This window comes from Panulirus ornatus, chromosome 58, assembly GCF_036320965.1.
Source record: "Panulirus ornatus isolate Po-2019 chromosome 58, ASM3632096v1, whole genome shotgun sequence".
NCBI lineage: Eukaryota > Metazoa > Arthropoda > Malacostraca > Decapoda > Palinuridae > Panulirus > Panulirus ornatus.
Genome location: NC_092281.1, coordinates 23,384,000 through 23,404,684, shown reverse-complemented (window position 1 = coordinate 23,404,684; position 20,685 = coordinate 23,384,000). Strand labels below are relative to the sequence as shown.

Below are 20,685 nucleotides of genomic sequence, written 5' to 3'. Positions count from 1 at the left end.
CGTGCAAGGGAATGTGCATATTGGCCTGAGTACGAATGCCGAGATCAAAGAGCACGTCGCCAATTGTGAAGTATGCAAAGCATTCAACAGCACCCAACAGAGGGGAAAACTGTCCCATGAGATAGGCTGATGATGGGCGAGAGTAACTGTTAATTTGTTGGAGCCTGTGAAGCAGACTTTTTTCCGAACTATGGACATTTTAGCAACTTTTGAGAATGTATTGGAAAGGACAAGAACCAGCACAATCGGAAAAAAGCTCACTTTGCAAGATACAAGATTCCATCAGGGCTCATCACTGACATTGGAACAATTTATCAGAGTTTAGAGACTTTGTATCCAAATAAGATTATCAGCACAAGACTAGCAGTCCTATCTTGGTATCGAAAGACATTTAACAAGCAAGACTAGGGCTCGCATATATGTTTACATTGGTTGCCTTAGGTGTCAGTTTCTGTTTTCCGACATTTTCTGTGGTCTAGTAATGGCAAATTCCCAAGGTTGCCAGATTACAGAAGTACAAACATGTATTTGAATACAAGATACCCTTCCTTTCTGTATCAAAATTGACTATCTCCAAGTAGTTGTCTAGTTTTTGTGGATCCCACTGAAGAACCATCCCACTGAGGTTTATCAATCTGTTTGAATGTTTTTTAATAGAGGACTTACACATTCAGGATTTAGCATAATTATGAATTTATAACACTACTCCAATTTAAGTCGGATCATTCATACGAAGTTCTTGCTTTTTGAGGAAATATTTCAAAGTAATATTTGCCATCTTTGATGGTAGTCAGGGTCAAAATTATGAAAGGGAACCACCCACTGACAGTCTGCAGATTTTGAATTTAATTAGTCTAGCATCATTTGAAAAGGCAGTTGGCTAAAGTTAAAATTGACATTTGTTAGCGAAAAAAGTATTAACATATGGCCCTCCTTACCCTACGTAGCCATTACATGGATCAAGGCACAGACAAATCTAGGCTGTGGAAATGAGCCATTTGATTGGAGCATGTGGCACGACTAGACGGAATGAAGAAACAAAGGGGTGTACAGGGGAATTGTTATAGCAGGGAATGAATAGAGTGGCGAAAATTTTCGAGATGGTTTAGGCACTTGGCAAGAATGCAAAACTGAGTTTACGAGCAATGTTATATTGTGCAAGAGCAAGACCACCAGTAACTTGGGGAAAACAATGTTAGAGTACTTTAGGGATGCATGGAATGCATTTGCAAGGGGGCATGCTGGGACAAATGGATGGACTTCTTGCCATGGCCACCTTGATGGGAGTTCCTGTAGGAACGAGCATCAGATGTAGTTAAATAGATACAAACATATGCCGTGCTACTGCAAAAGCTCTCATGGCCCTAAGTGACAAGACAAAAGGGCTGCCTTGATGGTACAGGGATGAAAATTGTAAGTTCATTGTGAAGAAAATTTAAAACACAGAAAACACTGCCACCATCAACAGTAATGGCCTGTCAAACAAGTAGGTCAAAGAAAAACACTATTAGAAAATCTTTCTGATTTTACTGGAAAAGTCATTTAGGTTCACACACAGCTCAAGGACCCTCAGAATCTTTGACACTCACACAACACACTGCATCGGGAAGCATTGTGCCTAGGACAGGGAGAAATGTCTGTGGAAGACAACTGTAAAGCTATCAATGTACACAACCATCCATGCCTGTGTAACAGCTTGATAAGCATTATCACTATCATCCACTGACCAACACAGCCAGGGAATCTGCTGTTGCTTACCTTTACTTTAAATATCAATTTTTCATAAATTAACTTTGTACCATTCCCTATTCCAGTCACAAAGGTTAGAATGTCCCACTTAAAGTTCAAGGAATGTGGTGGTCAAATACATTAAAGCATAGAAAAAATAAGTCTCCATACCACTGCTCATTCTTTGAATAAAAAATTCAACATTCAACATTTATCTTTAATTTAGAGGTTACCTGAAACGTAACTTCTTTAGGATAGGTACCCCCCAGTCTTCAATTCTGATAAGTCACTTTGAAGTGATTACCAATTAAATCACAAAGCCATGGCTAGGATTTAAGTAGGGCAAATTTCAACATTTGGGGGGTTCCTTTTGATGTCAGATTTACAAAGAAGGTAAACACCAGTAACCAGTTGCTAGGACCTCAGAAACTAGTTATCACCTTCACTCAGCACCTTGAACCTAGAGTTCATCTTTAGCAGGTACATCACCCTCTTCATCAACTTCCTCTTCATCCTGAAACATAAATAATTATTAATATTTTAATGAAATCAAAATCTGATAAGTATAGCAATATTCACAAACCCAAATATTCATGAGGCATTTCATTTTATAATATACAGCAATCATGCAAAGCATTTGGAAACTTAAGAAGCATGCGAAGCATTTGAAAAGTTATAGCTCAATGTTAAGAGCATATTTTGAGAAACATTGCAGTAATATTTTCACAAATGAAGAAAGTAGTACCTCCTCATCAGCACTCTTTCCCTCAAGGAAATTACTGAGGGCCTCCAGAGTCCGTGCTCCATTGTAATCTATAACCTACGGAAGAGCCAAAATGGCGATAATTATGTTAAAAGCATAGAAAGTGTGCTTACAACAGATGCAGAGTAGCAAAAATTCCAGTGTTCACAGTACATAAACGATAAATGGTATTAACCCTTTCACTGTGGCAGTCCTACATTCACTATGATGTGCAGGATCGACTTTTCTAAATATAGAACCATCTAGTGAAAAATTCCTTGCGTGTGACATCCTTTAATGCACTGACTACTGCCATCCCACATACGAGACACTGTCTCCAAGAACCAAAGAATTATACCATGTGGGATTTCATTTTTACAAATGCCATGCATAGCAGTATGAATGTTCATCAGAATTCACTTGCTGGCATCTCACAGTATCTTCATACATTGGTCCATATTTTTTCCTAATGTTGCCAATAATCACTCAGCATACAGTATGACAGCTTTACTATGCTCAAGCCAAGCAAGAAAACCAAAATTACTCCATGAACTTTTATGATACATTAAATTTGGGTAAGGTTGAGGAGAATGATGGTAACTAAAGTGGACAGTTTTCACCGTGTCAGAACAAATGCATGATAATGCTAGAAGTGACAGTTTAGATTCCAGTCAGTATGAGGAGGATAGACAAAAGGCAGAAGAGTTTCAACATTATCAGCCTTGTGCCTTGTGGACATGGGCAAATGTTGCCAACTAAATGAATTTGTTTTTGATGGGAGGTATTTAATGTGCAAGTGGTGCTTGTCGTCATGGAGAATTCTTAGGAAGTATACCGTTTCGCAAGAGTATTTGATAGTGATAAGTTAATATGGTTTTAAAGGATACAAGTATCACTTCCAAGCAGCAGACATGGCAACTGGAAAAAAAAAAACGAGTAACATAAGAAAATAACTGTAGATAAGTTATATTTTATCTGCTGCACCGAGTACGAGGAAGTGCATAAATTGGTATATCAAACTGGTCATTTACTTGCTAACATTCAAGTGTTAAACAATTTCATATTTTTTGGAAACTGTATACGTATACAAGCCAAAATTGAAGGACTTCAGTAAGCAACTGTCACCAACAGGTTGACGGATTCAACAAGATTAGCAAGGTACCAAGTTGTTGCATAGCTAGGCATAAAGTCCATCAGGTTGGAAAACACTTTCTTCATCCTATCCCATCCATGACAGGTGTGAAAGAAATTGGCTCTGTGCAGACAGCACTCGAGGACAAAAGAGTGCACAAAATACACAGTTTACTGAAAGTGACGTGCCTTTGTGTGTAAACCCACGTTTCAGTGTACCATACAAAAAAGAAATTACTGAAAACAGAAAAGAGTCATTTGTAAATATATGTACACATATGGTAAATGCTACAAAATCATTTGCAATAGCAGTAAATGTTATTGCATAGAAAAACTGCATTATATATGAGTAAGAGAACTATGTTTGGTGTATAAAGCAAGTGTACATATATTTAAAGTCATGTGGCTAGGGATGAATCATACATCTGGCAGACTGTACCATGGCAACAGCCTCGACTCCCCTAAAAAATAATGATCTGCAATCCTTGGCATATAATGCAAGTATATATCTACCTTATTGACTCTTTTCCAGATCTCGTATGGCACATGATAACTTTTCTTGAAAATTCCCACACTGGGAATATTCACAATGTATGGGGTCGCTGCAGTCAATGATTAAAAGTAAAGCTGCTTCGTTCCTAGCATACAAGTTACAGTACATAAAGAAGCACTGTTTAAAAAGTATTCAAGTTTTTTATTTCTAAAAGCATTTGTCAGGGGTTTTTACCCATTTTGAAAGTTTTGCAGCTTCACAAATGATTAAGAAGTGGGTACAGGTCTCACATGGGCCTCAAACATTCATAAGACTTGTGTAGAGAAATATTTAGGCTGTTGCATCAGATAATGCACAGGATGCCACTACAAGCATCATCTGTGCATTACACAAAGGTAAAAGCAAGCTATTCAAGAACTTCTTAAATACACTAGCCACAGTGAACAAAACAGAAGGGACAATTGCACTAGCCATTATGAATGGGTCAAGTGCATAAACACTGGAACTTTTTGCTAAACTCTAGATGACCTGCAGACATGCAATAGCTTGTGAAGAGCAACACTGCTGGTGCTTTCATGCAGCCAGCTGTTAATGCTTAACTTCCTACCTCATCATCTGGGGCAGCTTGGCCATATACACCACCAGTTTCTAAAAACTTGGAAATTCCCTCCAAAGTGCGTTCTCCATTGTATTCAACAACCTATTAATCATTAAGAAAAGTTTTAATACCAATTTACAAAATGATCTCAGCCACTTTACTACACTTACCCAGGAATTATATGACACCAAGGAGGCCATAAAAATATTGAAAAAAAAATTGTCTAAAGCTTACTCAATATGTAGAAACCTGCCAACCTGAAACTAATGAAGATTATTTAAATAATAAATCATTTTAAAGTGTTCAACACTAATGTGAATGTAGAAGGGTACTGGGCAGCACAATTTCAATGATTCATAAATGAAAACCAAAATTTGGAATAACTTTTTCAATAACCATTTCTTCTTCCAGATGAAAGATTTTCAATGGCATATACCTTCACAAAAACTTACCTCATTGGTTTCCTTTTTATACAACTTAAGTGTAGGGAATGACTGGATCTTTGTATGCTCCAGTTCATTTACAGTGGCATCCATTTTACTAATGACAATGGTGTCATGGTCCTTATATTTCTCTCCCAGCTGCTCATAGATGGGAGCCAGTTGCTTGCAATGACCACACCATGGTGCATAGAACTCCACCAAGACATCTTTATCCTTGTTGAATGCTACCTCATCAAAGACGGACGCTACCAGCACCTGTTCGAGCAAAAAAATATTAAAAATACAAAAAACAGTGCTTTAATGGATATCAACCACAACCATCAACTTGACCTAGTATAATCTAAGATACCTTTTTAAATCAATTGGCGAATGAAAAATACCTGCAAAAATATAAGAACACACAACACGTTTTCCCAACAGTCATAACCACTTGTTACAATACTCCTTACTTCTGAACCCACCTGCTAATATACACCTCCTTTGGGTCACTGGTCACAATCCGCTATCAAGAATGTTTCTCCACCCTCCATATCCCTCCTCAAAATGCCAAATTTGGTGCTTTGGGAAAGCTCTGCATTCATTCCTAAGCAGCTTCTGTACAGATTTTCACTTACTGCTTTATTTTAAATGGAGATTAAAATGGGAACTTCAGTGAAAGGGGCAAATGGGGAGGTGATAAGTAGTGGTGGTGTGAGAAGGAGAAAGTATTTTGAAGGTTTGTTGAAGGTGTTTGATGATAGAGTGGTAGATATAGGGTGTTTTGGTCGAGGTGGTGTGCAAAGTGAGAGGGTTAGGGAAAATGGATTGGTAAACAGAGAAGAGGTAGTAAAAGCTTTGCGGAAAGATGAAAGCAGGCAAGGCAGCGGGTTTGAATGGTATTGCAGTGGAATTTATTAAAAAAGGGGGCGACTATCATTGACTGGTTGGTAAGGTTATATAATGTATGTATGACTCATGGTGAGGTGCCTGAGGATTGCCGGAATGCTTGCATAGTGCCATTGTACAAAGGCAAAGGGGATAAAAGTGAGTGCTCAAATTACAGAGGTATAAGTTTGTTGAGTATTCCTGGAAAATTATATGGGAGGGTATTGATTGAGAGGGTGAAGGCATGTAACAGAGCATCAGATTGGGGAAAAGCAGTGTGGTTTCAGAAGTGGTTGAGGTTGTGTGGATCAGGCGTTTACTTTGAAGAATGTATGCGAGAAATACTTAGAAAAGCAAATGGATTTGTATGTAGTATTTATGGATCTGGAGAAGGCATATGATAGAGTTGATAGAGATGCTCTGTGGAAGGTATTAAGAATATATGGTGTGGGAGGCAAGTTGTTAGAAGCAGTGAAAAGTTTTTATCGAGGATGTGAGGCATGTGTACTTGTAGGAAGAGGAAAGCGATTGGTTCTCAGTGAATGTAGGTTTGTGGCAGGGGTGTGTGATGTTTCCATGGTTGTTCAATTTGTTTATGGATGGGGTTGTTAGGGAGGTGAATGCAAGAGTTTTGGAAAGAGGGGCTAGTATGCAGTCTGTTGTGGATGAGAGAGCTAGGGAAGCGAGTCAGTTGTTTGCTGATGATACAGCGTTGGTGGCCGATTCATATGAGACACTGCAGAAGCTGGTGACAGTTTGGTAAAGCGTGTTAAAGAAGAAAGCTTTGATCGAGTAAGTAATATTAGGGCAAGAGATGTGTGGTAATAAAAAGTGTGGTTGAGAGAGCAGAGGAGGGTTGTTTTGAAATGGTTTGGTCACATGGAGAGTGACGAGGAAAGATTGACCAAGAGGATATACGTGTCAGAGGTGGAGGGAACGAGGAGAAGTGGGAGACCAAATTGGAGGTGGAAAGATGGAGTGAAAAAGATTTGGAGTGATCAGGGCCTGAACATGCAGGAGGGTGAAAGGCATGCAAGGAATAGAGCGAATTGGAACGATGTGGTATACCAGGGTCGACGTGCTGTCAATGGATTGAACCAGGGCATGTGAAGCGTCTGGGGTAAACCATGGAAAGTCGTGTGGGGCCTGGATCTCACACATGAGGGGGGAGGGGGTTGTTATTTCATGTGTGGCGAGGTGGTGATGGGAATGAATAAAGGCAGACAGTATGAATTATGTACATGTGTATACATGTATATGTCCGTTTGTATATATATATGTACATGTCGAGATGTATAGGTATGTATATTTGCATGTGTGGACGTGTATGTATATACATGTGTATGTAGGTAGGTTGGGCCATTCTTTCGTCTGTTTCCTTGTGCTACCTTGCTAACGCAGGAGACAGCGACAAAGCAAAATAAGTGAATAAAAATAATAAAATGAATTAAATGTGGATTAACTTAAAGGGGCTGGTATGAAGACTACCACCTGTAACAGGGAGGAATAGAGCAGAAAAGCACCAGAGGGAGAGAATGGGGGGTTAGAATGCATGCAAAACGAGGCATGCAAGGTCAGGGTAAGTGGAGACTTGCGTTGGCCACCTGACTGATGGGAGATCATGGATGGAACATGCATCCAAGATATAAAATGTCTATCCACAGTATATATACCAAACTTTTTTTTATGTTGGAAGCTCGTCATGGAAAAAGTTCACATCAAGGTCAGGCTTTAACTGAAAAATAGAGAATATGAAATGGAAAATGAAGAGAAGGTAAAGTATTTACAAATCTTGGAAGGAGTGAAAAGCCAGTCTTAAGTGTGCCAGGTCATACTTATTGGGAGGGACATGAGAGGGTAGAGATTTCCAAATCTTCGAGATGTAGGTAAAGAAACTTAAAACATCCCCTGCGTGAGTTGGAGTGGACACATGGTAATCATATAATGGTAGCTTGCCAAGTATTGCAGAGTCCAGCTGGTGGTTCAGGGCACATAAGTAACCAGCTTTCATGAGCAAAATCCATGGTAGTAACCACAGAAGAGGGAAGTGAACTGACATTGCTGTGTAGGACAAGCATGTCAAGTTTTGAAATAAACCTTGAAGAGAGTTTATACGTCAGACCACATCAATTGAGCCATCAAGTATGAAAATATTAAATAGTAAATGAAAAAGCGAATGCAGTGTAAATCTGCATCATTTACTCATCTGATAGCTACCTATATATACTTTGTTCAGCTTGTGGATTCCAGGAAGGTTGTTCAGCTTATGGATTCCAGGAAGGGTCACCCCTTTTGTGCTCCAGTGTTAAATATTTTTGCTTTAGGTGTAATTACTAGACTTTCAGGCATATTCAGTTTTTGTTTAATACTTCATAAACATGTGAAGGGCAAGATCACCAGATAAATTAGAATACTCAAGACAGAGGAGAAAGTTTGATTACCATCGAGAAAATGCATAATCTCTTACAATCACCACTATAACCCAAAACCAAGAAAAAAAAAAACCTTACTAACAAGAATGTCTTACTTTACAAAGACAATCTCTTCAGTCATGCATATTTCATAATTATCAACCTTGGGTTCATTTAGTACCGACCTCTACCATGCATAAAGTAATCTTATGCACTTGTTTCGTAAGTTATATTTTCCCATTAAACTAAAAGTTAAATACTTTTTAGCTGGGCTGATAAAATTTCAATATATGTTACATTTTTTCCCAAGCATAAATTATGCACTTTTCTAAGCTGTCAAGTTCAACTTCTTTCAGCCTTAAGTTTCAGTCCCTTTACCTTACTTTTGAACTATATATATATATATATATATATAGCGACGGGGCAAGAAGAAAAAAAAAAATTATATATATATATATATATATATATATATATATATATATATGTGTGTGTATGGTTTTTTTTTTTTTTGTCGCTGTCTCCCGCGTTTTATATATATATATATTATCCCTGGGGATAGGGGAGAAAGAATACTTCCCACGTATTCCCTGCGTGTCGTAGAAGGCAACTAAAAGGGAAGGGAGCGGGGGGCTGGAAATCCTCCCCTCATTTTTTTTTATTTTAATTTTCCAAAAGAAGGAACAGAGAAGGGGGCCAGGTGAGGGTATTCCCTTAAAGGCCCAGTCCTCTGTTCTTAACGCTACCTCGCTATCGCGGGAAATGGCGAATAGTATGAAAAAAAATATATATATATATATATATATATATATATATATATATATATATATATATATATAATTTTTTTTTTTTTTTATACTTTGTCGCTGTCTCCCGCGTTTGCGAGGTAGCGCAAGGAAACAGACGAAAGAAATGGCCCAACCCCCCCCCCCATACACATGTATATACATACGTCCACACACGCAAATATACATACCTACACAGCTTTCCATGGCTTACCCCAGACGCTTCACATGCCTTGATTCAATCCACTGACAGCACGTCAACCCCGGTATACCACATCGCTCCAATTCACTCTATTCCTTGCCCTCCTTTCACCCTCCTGCATGTTCAGGCCCCGATCACACAAAATCTTTTTCACTCCATCTTTCCACCTCCAATTTGGTCTCCCTCTTCTCCTTGTTCCCTCCACCTCCGACACATATATCCTCTTGGTCAATCTTTCCTCGCTCATCCTCTCCATGTGCCCAAACCATTTCAAAACACCCTCTTCTGCTCTCTCAACCACGCTCTTTTTATTTCCACACATCTCTCTTACCCTTACGTTACTCACTCGATCAAACCACCTCACACCACACATTATCCTCAAACATCTCATTTCCAGCACATCCATCCTCCTGCGCACAACTCTATCCATAGCCCACGCCTCACAACCATACAACATTGTTGGAACCACTATTCCTTCAAACATACCCATTTTTGCTTTCCGAGATAATGTTCTCGACTTCCACACATTCTTCAAGGCCCCCAGAATTTTCGCCCCCTCCCCCACCCTATGATCCACTTCCGCTTCCATCCGCTGCCAGATCCACTCCAAGATATCTAAAACACTTCACTTCCTCCAGTTTTTCTCCATTCAAACACCTCCCAATTGACTTGACCCTCAACCCTACTGTACCTAATAACCTTGCTCTTATTCACATTTACTCTTAACTTTCTTCTTCCACACACTTTACCAAACTCAGTCACCAGCTTCTGCAGTTTCTCACATGAATCAGCCACCAGCGCTGTATCATCAGCGAACAACAACTGACTCACTTCCCAAGCTCTCTCATCCCCAACAGACTTCATACTTGCCCCTCTTTCCAAAACTCTTGCATTTACCTCCCTAACAACCCCATCCATAAACAAATTAAACAACCATGGAGACATCACACACCCCTGCCGCAAACCTACATTCACTGAGAACCAATCACTTTCCTCTCTTCCTACACGTACACATGCCTTACATCCTCGATAAAAACTTTTCACTGCTTCTAACAACTTTCCTCCCACACCATATATTCTTAATGCCTTCCACAGAGCATCTCTATCAACTCTATCATATGCCTTCTCCAGATCCATAAATGCTACATACAAATCCATTTGCTTTTCGAAGTATTTCTCACATACATTCTTCAAAGCAAACACCTGATCCACACATCCTCTACCACTTCTGAAACCACACTGCTCTTCCCCAATATATATATATATATATATATATATATATATATATATATATATATATATATATATATATATATGTATATATATATATAAGTCAATTGGGAGGTAAGTTTGAATGGAGAAAAACTGGAGGAAGTAAAGTGTTTTAGATATCTGGGAGTGGATCTGGCAGCGGATGGAACCATGGAAGTGGATCATAGGGTGGGGGAGGGGGCGAAAATTCTGGGGGCCTTGAAGAATGTGTGGAAGTCGAGAACATTATCTCGGAAAGCAAAAATGGGTATGTTTGAAGGAATAGTGGTTCCAACAATGTTGTATGGTTGCAAGGCGTGGGCTATGGATAGAGTTGTGCGCAGGAGGATGGATGTGCTGGAAATGAGATGTTTGAGGACAATGTGTGGTGTGAGGTGGTTTGATCGAGTAAGTAACGTAAGGGTAAGAGATGTGTGGAAATAAAAAGAGCGTGGTTGAGAGAGCAGAAGAGGGTGTTTTGAAATGGTTTGGGCACATGGAGAGAATGAGTGAGGAAAGATTGACCAAGAGGATATATGTGTCAGAGGTGGAGGGAACAAGGAGAAGTCGGAGACGAAATTGGAGGTGGAAAGATGGAGTGAAAAAGATTTTGTGTGATTGGGGCCTGAACATGCAGGAGGGTGAAAGGAGGGCAAGGAATAGAGACAGTTGGATCGATGTGGTATACCGGGGTTGATGTGCTGTCAGTGGATTGAATCAGGGCATGTGAAGCGTCTGGGATAAACCACGGAAAGCTGTGTAGGTATGTATATTTGCGTGTGTGGACGTATGTATATACATGTGTATGGGGGTGGGTTGGGCCATTTCTTTCGTCCGTTTCCTTGCGCTACCTCGCTAACGCGGGAGACAGCGACAAAAAATATATATATATATATATATATATATATATATATATATATATATATAGTCTGTTAAAAATTGTGCAATAGATTTTCACTTTAGCATAAGTCAGTTGATGGTCATTTGCATTCATGAGCTTTGACTTGATACCACTCCCAACTTAATAGCCTCCAAATTAAAGTTTCTCAAATGCTAGATGTGACATTTTTGTTGGCAGTCTTTCCCTGCTGGAACTAAGTTGTCACCAGTTTCAGGAAATCTTTGCTCAAAATTTTCCCCGAATTTCAGTCTTCAGTCCACTTGAACATTTTGTCCAATTTTTTTTCATAAAATTCTTGATCAAACTCATTTTGTCTGCAAAACAAATTGTACTTTTACCTCCCCATCAAATAATCATTATGAACAGTACCTTACTTAACAGAAGAATCGAAAGCATTCAACCACTAAACTCTCCTAGGCTAATATCAAAACTAGACCCACTTGCCCTGTGCTACAATGTTGATTCACTCCCTCTTCAATAGGTATTATTTCAATTTTTTTCCTCCAGCGAGTTGGCCACGTGTATCCCACAAGCAGCTAGACCATGAAATATTTGACAGGCTTTTGTGTCAAGACTACAGCGAGGCCATTAGGAACTCAAAGCTTTGGAGCCCTATACCTTCGTGCCTTTCCTAATAACCATCTCCTGGCACATTTTAAGTTTTAAACTTCCTCCAAAATTCATAAATACTTTTCCTTTTCATAATCCTCTGAATTGTAATTTGGGCCCAGCATTGATGTGGGCTTTTGTCCATGACTGAAGCCTCAAAATCAAAGCAATGTGGTGCACTCCAGGAAGCCTGTGAACGAGTCATGGGTATTTTAATTTTGTCCAATACAATCCTTTTCCAAAGATACGTAACAACCTGTAAAGACTAACAGGATCACCTCCATTTGACAAAAGGTTTTAAATGCTATAATTCATATTTAATTCACCTCTATTACTCATGCATGATATATGAAAGGATCCGATATTAAATTTTGAAAACCTTTCATATAGCCGAAAAAGATTACTACTGTTAAGTCACTATGGGGTACAGATTGTGGTGTACCCAATATCTTTATTGGCTGCATATACTGGCAATTAATGGTCGTCGTAATGTTTAAACATGGTGTGCTAAAAGGCTTTTTGGATTGCTTGGTATATCATACTTGTATGGACTTTTCTGAACGACCATAATTAGCAGAAGCTAAGCCGAGAAAGCCAAAATAATGTTACAGCTGAAAGATAATTTTTGCCGACAGATGGAAAGTGAATTTTATGGAGTGCAAAGTTTAACAATTTGATTTTGTGCAACAAAAAAAAAATATAATGTTTGCTATGCCAGGTGCTTTTCAGTTTTGGTCACCCTACTAAATTTTACAGCAACAAGTCACGAAGGATATCCCCAGACTTGGGGATCAAATGTATGCCATATATAGGCTGCATTTGTTTAGGAAAATAAAATGTGTAATATTAATCAAAGTAATAGGCATTGACAATCTGAGGAGCTACCTAAAGAAAGTATCAACCAGATTTCATTTGTGGTAAAACTAAGCAAACATTTTTACTTCCAGCAAAAAAGTCCTTTTCAGCATGACAGCTAACTGCTGTGAGTAGATTGAGCAAATCCACTGGTATCGATTAAGAGGGTGAAGGCATGTACAGAGCATCAGATTGGGGAAGAGCAGTGTGGTTTCAGAAGTGGTAGAGGATGTGTGGATCAGGTGTTTGCTTTGAAGAATGTATGCGAGAAATATTAAGAAATGCATATGGATTTATATGCAGCATTTATGAATCTGGAGAAGGAATATGATAAGAGTCGACAGAGGTGCTCTGAGGTAGGTATTAAGAATATATGGTGTGGGAGGCAAGTTCTTAGAAGCAGTGGTAAGTTTTCATTGAGGATGTAAGGCATGTGTACGAGTAGGAAGAGAGGAAAGTGAATGGTTTGCAGCAGGGGTGCGTGATGTCTCCATGGTTGTTTAATTTGTTTATGAATGGGGTTGTTAGGGAGGTGAATGCAAGAGTTTTGGAAAGAGGGGCAAGTATGCAGTCTGTTGTGATTGAGAGAGCTTGGGAAGCGAGTCAGTTGTTCGCTGATACAGCGCTGATAAGCGATTCAGGCGAGAAACTGCAGAAGCTGGTGACAGAGTTTGGTAAAGTTTGTGAAAGAAGAAAGCCGAGAGTAAATGTAAATAAGATCAAGGTTATTAGGTACTGTAGGGTTGAGGGTCAAGTCAATTGGGAAGCAAGTATGAATGGAGAAAAACTGGAGGAAGTGAAGTGTTTTAGATATCTGGGAGTGGATTTGGCAGCAGATGGAATCATGGAAGCGGAAGCGAATCATAGGGTGGGGGAGGGGGCGAAAGTTCTGGGAGCGTTGAAAAATGTGTGGAAGTCAAGAACGTTTTCTTGGAAAGCAAAAATGGGCACGTTTGAAGGAATAGTGGTTCCAACAATGTTATATGGTTACGAGGCACGGGCTATAGATAGAGTAGTGTGGAGGAGGGTTGATGTGCTGGAAATGAGACGTTTGAGGACAGTATGTGGTGCGAGGTGGTTTGATCAAGTACGTAATGAAAGGGCAAGAGAGATGTGTGGTAATAAAAAAAAAAAAAAAAGTCAAGAGAGCAGAAGAGGGCGTTTTGAAATGGTTTGGTCACGGAGAGTGAGTGAGGAAAGATTGACCAAGAAGACATATGTGTCAGAGGTGGAGGGAACAAGAAGTGGAAGACCAAATTGGAGGTGGAAAGATGGAGTGAAAAAGATGAGTGATCGGGGCCTGAATATGCAGGAGGGTGAAAGGCGTGCAAGGAATAGAGTGAACTGGAACGATGTGGTATACCAGGGTCGATGTGCTGTCAGTGGATTGAACCAGGGCATGTGAAGCGTCTGGGGGTAAACCATGGAAAGTTTTGTGGGGCCTGGATTTTGAATGGAAGCTGTGGTTTTGGTGCATTATACACGACAGCTAGAGACTGTGAACGAATGTGGCGCTACCTCACGCACATGCGGGGGGTGGCGCTGTCATTTTATGTGTGGCGACGGGAGTGAATAAGGGTAGACAGTATAAATTATGTACATGTGTATATATTTATATGTCTGTGTATATATATATATATATATATATATATATATGTTGAGATGTATAGGTATGTATGAGCGTGTGTGGACGTGCATGTATATACATATGTGGGTGGGTTGGGCCATTCTTTCATTCGTTTCCTTGTGCTACCTCGCTAACACCAGAGACAGCGAGACAGTATAATAAAAATGAAATAAAATAGTACACGTGCTGAATATCAAAAATTGGTAAAAAGTAACTAAGGACACGTTAAAGTAGAACCAGGGGTAGTGATAGAGAAGACAAGATGCAGTGAAAATTACAGTTATGGGGTGCTTTGACATTCTACTGATGAGATGCACAAACAAGATAACTGGAGTATTATGATAATGGGAACAGAGTCAGTCGGGTGAATCATGGTATATGTGGACGGGGGAAACCATAGCAATGTGTGCAGTCTTTGCTAAGAACAAGGGGCACTGGTTTCAGTGCAATGCACATATTTGGTGGAAAAAAGACCATGCAGTTTGTTGAGCTTTTTCTAGTACAAAAAGAAAAATTATGCCTAGAATCATTTCATCGATGGAAGATCACAGCAAGCTGTTTGGTGCATTTTAATCAGTTAATGCAAATTTCAAAAAATTTCCAATTTACCAATGAACTAAATGGACCAAAAAAGTTTAGCAAATGCCTCCAAAAGAAAGATTACATGTCTCATTAAATACTAGTTTTTGCTACAATCGCAAAAGCCAAACTTCAAAAATTAAAGCTTTCATCTACAACACTGTTTTGAGTAACAAATTTCTTCCCTCACCTTAACAGGCTCCTTGTCCCAGTCTTCAGGGAGCTCTTGAGACAGGAGATGCTGCTTCAATTTGCCATCCAAAAAGCTTTGCACAAAGCTGACCAATGCAGTTTCACTCAGATCATATGTCTCTGGCTTGTACTTTGCCATGTCTTCCTCCAGCTTGATGATACGGAGACCTGGAACCTATAAAGGAAGCTTTATAGACAAAGTTAAAACTGGACAAAATATTTCTAGTCATATTTTAGTCATTTGTGATGTATAACCAACCATGCTTTGACAAGCCAAATTTGTGAAACCCTTTACTGTAAATAAATTTTCTACTTTCACAATTTTTAGCAGTTATTCAGGCATTACACAATTTTTCCAACTAACAAAATTTTTTATTACCTCTTCCTTCTTCATGCCGAAGAATTCTAGGATGCGAGAGTGATCCTCCTCATCAGTATTGATAGTCACGAACAAAACTTGGCCCTTGAATGCTTTTGCAGCACCCTTGCAAGCTTCCAAGTGAGTGTCATAGTGGCCAGCCTCCTTTGACAGGAAGATGAGAAGATGAGACTTTATCTCTCCTCCAAAGATTTTGGATGCTGTTTCATGATTGAAGTCAACAACAAGAGGCAGAGAGTTGGCAGCAACAAAGTTGCTAATGCCTTTTTCGGTCACTTCTCCTTCATATACATTCTTGCCTTCATCAAAGTCCTTGAACAAAATCACACCATCATTATCCAACCCATATTCTGAGAACAATGCACTCTCAGATGCAATACCAAATGGATGGTCATCTGTGGCTGAAGCTGCAGCCAAGAATTCTTTAGCACCAGCAGATTCTGATCCTTGAAGAAACCAATTATGACGACTGGCTTTTCTGCAATGAATGCCTTTGCATCTTCCACTGATCCCAGATTCTTAGCTGGAGGACCAGTCTTCTTCAGCAGCCAGTTGACAATATCATCAGCCTGGCGCCCACCATTGTATTCAATTGGCTTGCCAGATCTGAAGAACTTGAGGGTGGGATAGCCACGAACACCGTGTTCTTCTGCCAACTCTGTTTCTTCTGTTGCATCAACCTTTGCCAATTTTATGGAAGATTGTTGTTCAACCAATTTGGCAGCCGCTTTTACATATTCAGGTGCTAGGGCTTTGCAGTGACCACACCATGGAGCATCTGTAAATACAAGAAATGATGGGCTATACGAAGTGCCTCAAACAAAATACAAATAAAATAGCTTTTGCAGTTTGCATTGCTGGCATAAATTTAAGCAATTATACTGAAAGTGCTCAATCTTGTCAACACCATGTATATTTCAATACTTTAAATGTTTAGCAAAGCAAAATTGTTTAATGTAAACCAAAACAACTAAACCAAAGTCATATTTAATTTTTCAGCACAATTAAAAAAGTCCTTAAAAAATGTGGTATACCAAAGTTCTCATTGGTTTTGGGAGCTAATAGACTGTCTAGACTGCGATGGCAAGAATGAAAAAAAAAATCCTTTCACCTTGTGCTGGCAGAGCTTTGGATCCGCACCTCTTAAGGTATATATGTAACCAACAGTGTGGGAGGGCAATGCCGGCCATCCAAAGGTTAATAACCCAGCCTCCTCCAGCACTCGCACCGCAGTCTCCCCACCCACGGTTTGCCCCGCCCCTTATCACTTTCATAATGTTAAGTAGTCAAAATGAAATTTGTTAAAGATATTACGTATAGCAATGACAGACCCTTTAGAAGCATGGACCAATAAAACCGCTTCCGGTCATTTAACAGAAGTATTTTCTCAACCAGACTTATCAACAATTACGTAGTAAAACTTATCAAAGGATTAGTTTCCCCAAAGTACGATACGTTTAGACGTCCAAAAGCAATTTGTACTCTGCAGACAAAAAAAAAATATGCTTACCCAATAATGATACAAGAACTTTCGCACAAAACTCTCAACCAGTATTGTTGCAAGAGTAATGACACCTGCCACCTGTCGCACTATCATCTTGAACACTGCCATCCTATCCCAAATAAATTTAACCATATTGCTATACAAAATGATTCTCCGAAAATTCAGTTTAGAAAGGGACAGTTTTATGCAGGGAAAGAGATTCGAAATTTACGGTATATTAAACGCTATCAAATCTTCCTACAATTCAACTATAAGCACAACGCATCTTAAGACGCTTGACAATAGCAAGGCCCATGGGTTATGTACGGCTGGATACCATCTTGACACTTCCTGTAATTAGTCTACATACAATCTGGTCTGTTTTCAGATAAAACCTTTATATACATAGTAACAAAAACCCACCCCATACGTGATTGAGCACTTGTCAAATCCACTTTCCAATGATAAATGTCCTAAAGGACAAGGTAAAATATATTTATGTAATTCTGGACCATATTCCAAATGCACTTAGAAGCTTCAAGCAGCATTTCTATTGTGAATATACAGTACATACCGTGGCTCAATCGAATTTACACGCTTTAAAAGCAGTTTTCATGGATACGGAATATTTGTTGCCTACCAAGACGCTTACTGTACACAAATTTTAAGTTTGTGAATCAACCATCACGCAATAAAATGCTTCAGTAAATTAAAACCCAATCTCATGCACGATGTACAAGTATCCGGCATTTCGAAAGATCAGGCGAAATGCTACCTCAACTTAAGGAAATATGTAAGCTGTGCCCCGATGTGCGCAACTTTAACTAAATATCTTGAACCCTTTCCTTAAAACTTGCCATATGTGTCGGGTGTATGCTTCCCGCGTCGCAATAAATAAATTAGGCGTGAACAGGTTCAAGAGTTACCAGAGAGTGATTGTGAAAAAGTATGATGCTCTGGCATACTACATCCACGGTCAGTTTGTCTAGAACCCCTCACGTGCTGGGTAACATGTACCCATCGATTCACCGGCACTTTAAGGTTCCGATCCTTAATATCACAACCTCTCCTTTCCATCCCAGCTGTTATAAACATCACCCATTTTCCCTCAATTGCACAACCTACTTTTAATACAAAACTAACCAGTTTCCTCGTGCTAATCAAAAACAAGGTCCACTGCCCTCCCTTGACCAGTTAACGCACTTGCCACTATCATCTCCAGACACCCCCCCCCCCCCCATCCCCTACAGACATCCCCCAACAGGCCAAACCGCCACGTAGACATCCGCCATACACTTGAAACATCCCCCACACTCCTTCCTCTCCTACATGGCTTCCATGTAGTTGTGACAGGATTCACATGCAACGATATTAATGATCAATACATGAAGCAAGAAGGTTACCATAAGCAAGCATCCGCAGTTACAGAGCACAAGTCTCACGGATATTAAATGCATCATGCAATTTATCTACACCTCAGGAAAAATAACCTTCAAAGAACAGCCCAAGACCGGTTTAACCCTCCCACGAGCACCCAAAGGTACCGGGAACCAAAGCAGCCACACGCCCCTACTTACAAAACTCGACCAGGACAAATTCGTTTTCTTCCGTGGCCTTGTTGAAGTTGCTCTTCGTCAGCACCAACACGCCCTCGTCCTTCGCAATTTCCTCGTCTGCGGAAACAGCCGTGGCTAGGACAGCCAAAAGAACAGCGACGGACACTCCCACCCTCATGTTTCGAGTTGTTGATACAGACTGGGAGAGTGAGTGTTGGAGGCGACGCAAGACGCAGACGTGGCCATTCGTGGGCCGTCCCCATTGGCCCCTTGCACCTCCATACCTACGCTCATATTTATTCATATTTGTCTATCGTCCTTTGTTTCAGTTTTCCTGTAGGTTTCTACAGATGATAACAAAGTACGTCAAAGAATTCCCCGCAATTATTGAATATATAGAACAGCATTCGGAAGATAAGATCAGGCATTTTTAAGTGACGTTTGTATTATGTTTTCTGGCGGTGTCTGCCACCCGATTCGTGACGTCACTGCAATGTGTCAGTCTGAGTGTTGCATTGTGGGTGTTGTGGATATTCCCGGGCCTTTAAACCTGTACAGTAGGAAATTCTTAGTATTAAGGAACCTGTACCGTTATGACATAGGAGTCGTCCCTTTAATTTGCAAATAAGCACGGTTTTGTGACAGTGTGTGCTTCTTTAGGCTGTGAAAATGTACTGGATCCACAGAAAACTAAACATGCATTAGAATGATTGACTGATAAAACGCCACTTTCCCACATTTCGTGAAGATAAACTTCAGTAATCATTTGTTTATGAGGCAGAACGACTTATGTAATAGAAATAACTAATGGATTGGAAATTTGCCTTTTAAATAGAGCACTCACACGCGCGTGCATATATATATATATATATATATATATATATATATATATATATATATATATATATATATATATATATATATATGTATTTTCATACTATTCGCCATTTCCCGCGTTAGCGAGGTAGCGTTAAGAACAGAGGACTGGACCTTTGAGGGAATATCCTCACCTGGCCCCCTTCTCTGTTCCTTCTTTAGGAAAATTAAAAAAAAAAAAACGAGAGGGGAGGATTTCCAGCCCCCCGCTCCCTTCCCTTTTAGTCGCCTTCTACGACACGCAGGGAATACGTGGGAAGTATTCTTTTTCCCTTATCCCCAGGGATATATATATATATATATATATATATATATATATATATATATATATATATATAATAGAAATATTTACGCATCTGAACAGACGTATACATACGTGTGTTTGATTGAGTGTAGAAGTTTTACACTCGTGTTGCCCCGTGTGTGTGTGTGTGTGTGTGATTAGATATGTTTGTCTTCCTGTATTTGACAATGTATGTGATTATGCTATACGTGTATGTATGTTTTTGTTTGCATTTTGTCTCTGCCTTGTAAGCTAAAGATTCATAAGTGTACATGTACTTATTTATCTTTAGTCTTCAAAGGCGAAGACAAACAAAAATGCATGCAAATTGTACATACATAGATAGTCCCTATTTCACTTAAGGCCCGGCCTTGATGTGGCCTTTTGTCCGTAACTGTAGCCTTCAACATAGAAATATAGATACACGTATAGTAATGATAGACTCAGGCTGACAGACATCTATAATCCCACATACACTTGGTGTGACACGAGCATAAAACTTATACACAACCAAACATACATATGTGTATTCCTATGAGTCCACGGGGAAAATGAAACACGAAAAGTTCCCAAGTGCACTTCGTGTAATAATCACATCATCAGGGGAGGGAGACACAAGAGAGAAATATAACAGTCAGTTGATATACATCGAAGAGACGAAGCTAGCTTCGAAAGTGCACTTGGGAACTTTTCGTGTTTC

At 39.6% G+C, this 20,685-nt stretch overlaps 2 protein-coding genes across 3 annotated transcripts in view; one reads left to right on the top strand and one right to left on the bottom strand.

Annotated features, from left to right (window-relative positions):
- Window positions 1–20,685, top strand: part of LOC139766667 (DNA repair protein REV1-like) — a 195,615-nt gene that overhangs the window by 93,413 nt on the left and 81,517 nt on the right. The gene's annotated exons all lie outside the window — the stretch shown is intronic.
- On the bottom strand, window positions 1,508–19,145 carry Pdi (protein disulfide isomerase). The gene is given in 7 exon segments (XM_071695562.1): window positions 1,508–2,242; window positions 4,702–4,794; window positions 5,145–5,390; window positions 15,407–15,583; window positions 15,788–16,230; window positions 16,233–16,565; window positions 18,848–19,145. Coding segments are annotated over 7 exon segments (1,629 nt in total). The 5' UTR covers window positions 19,131–19,145; the 3' UTR covers window positions 1,508–2,188.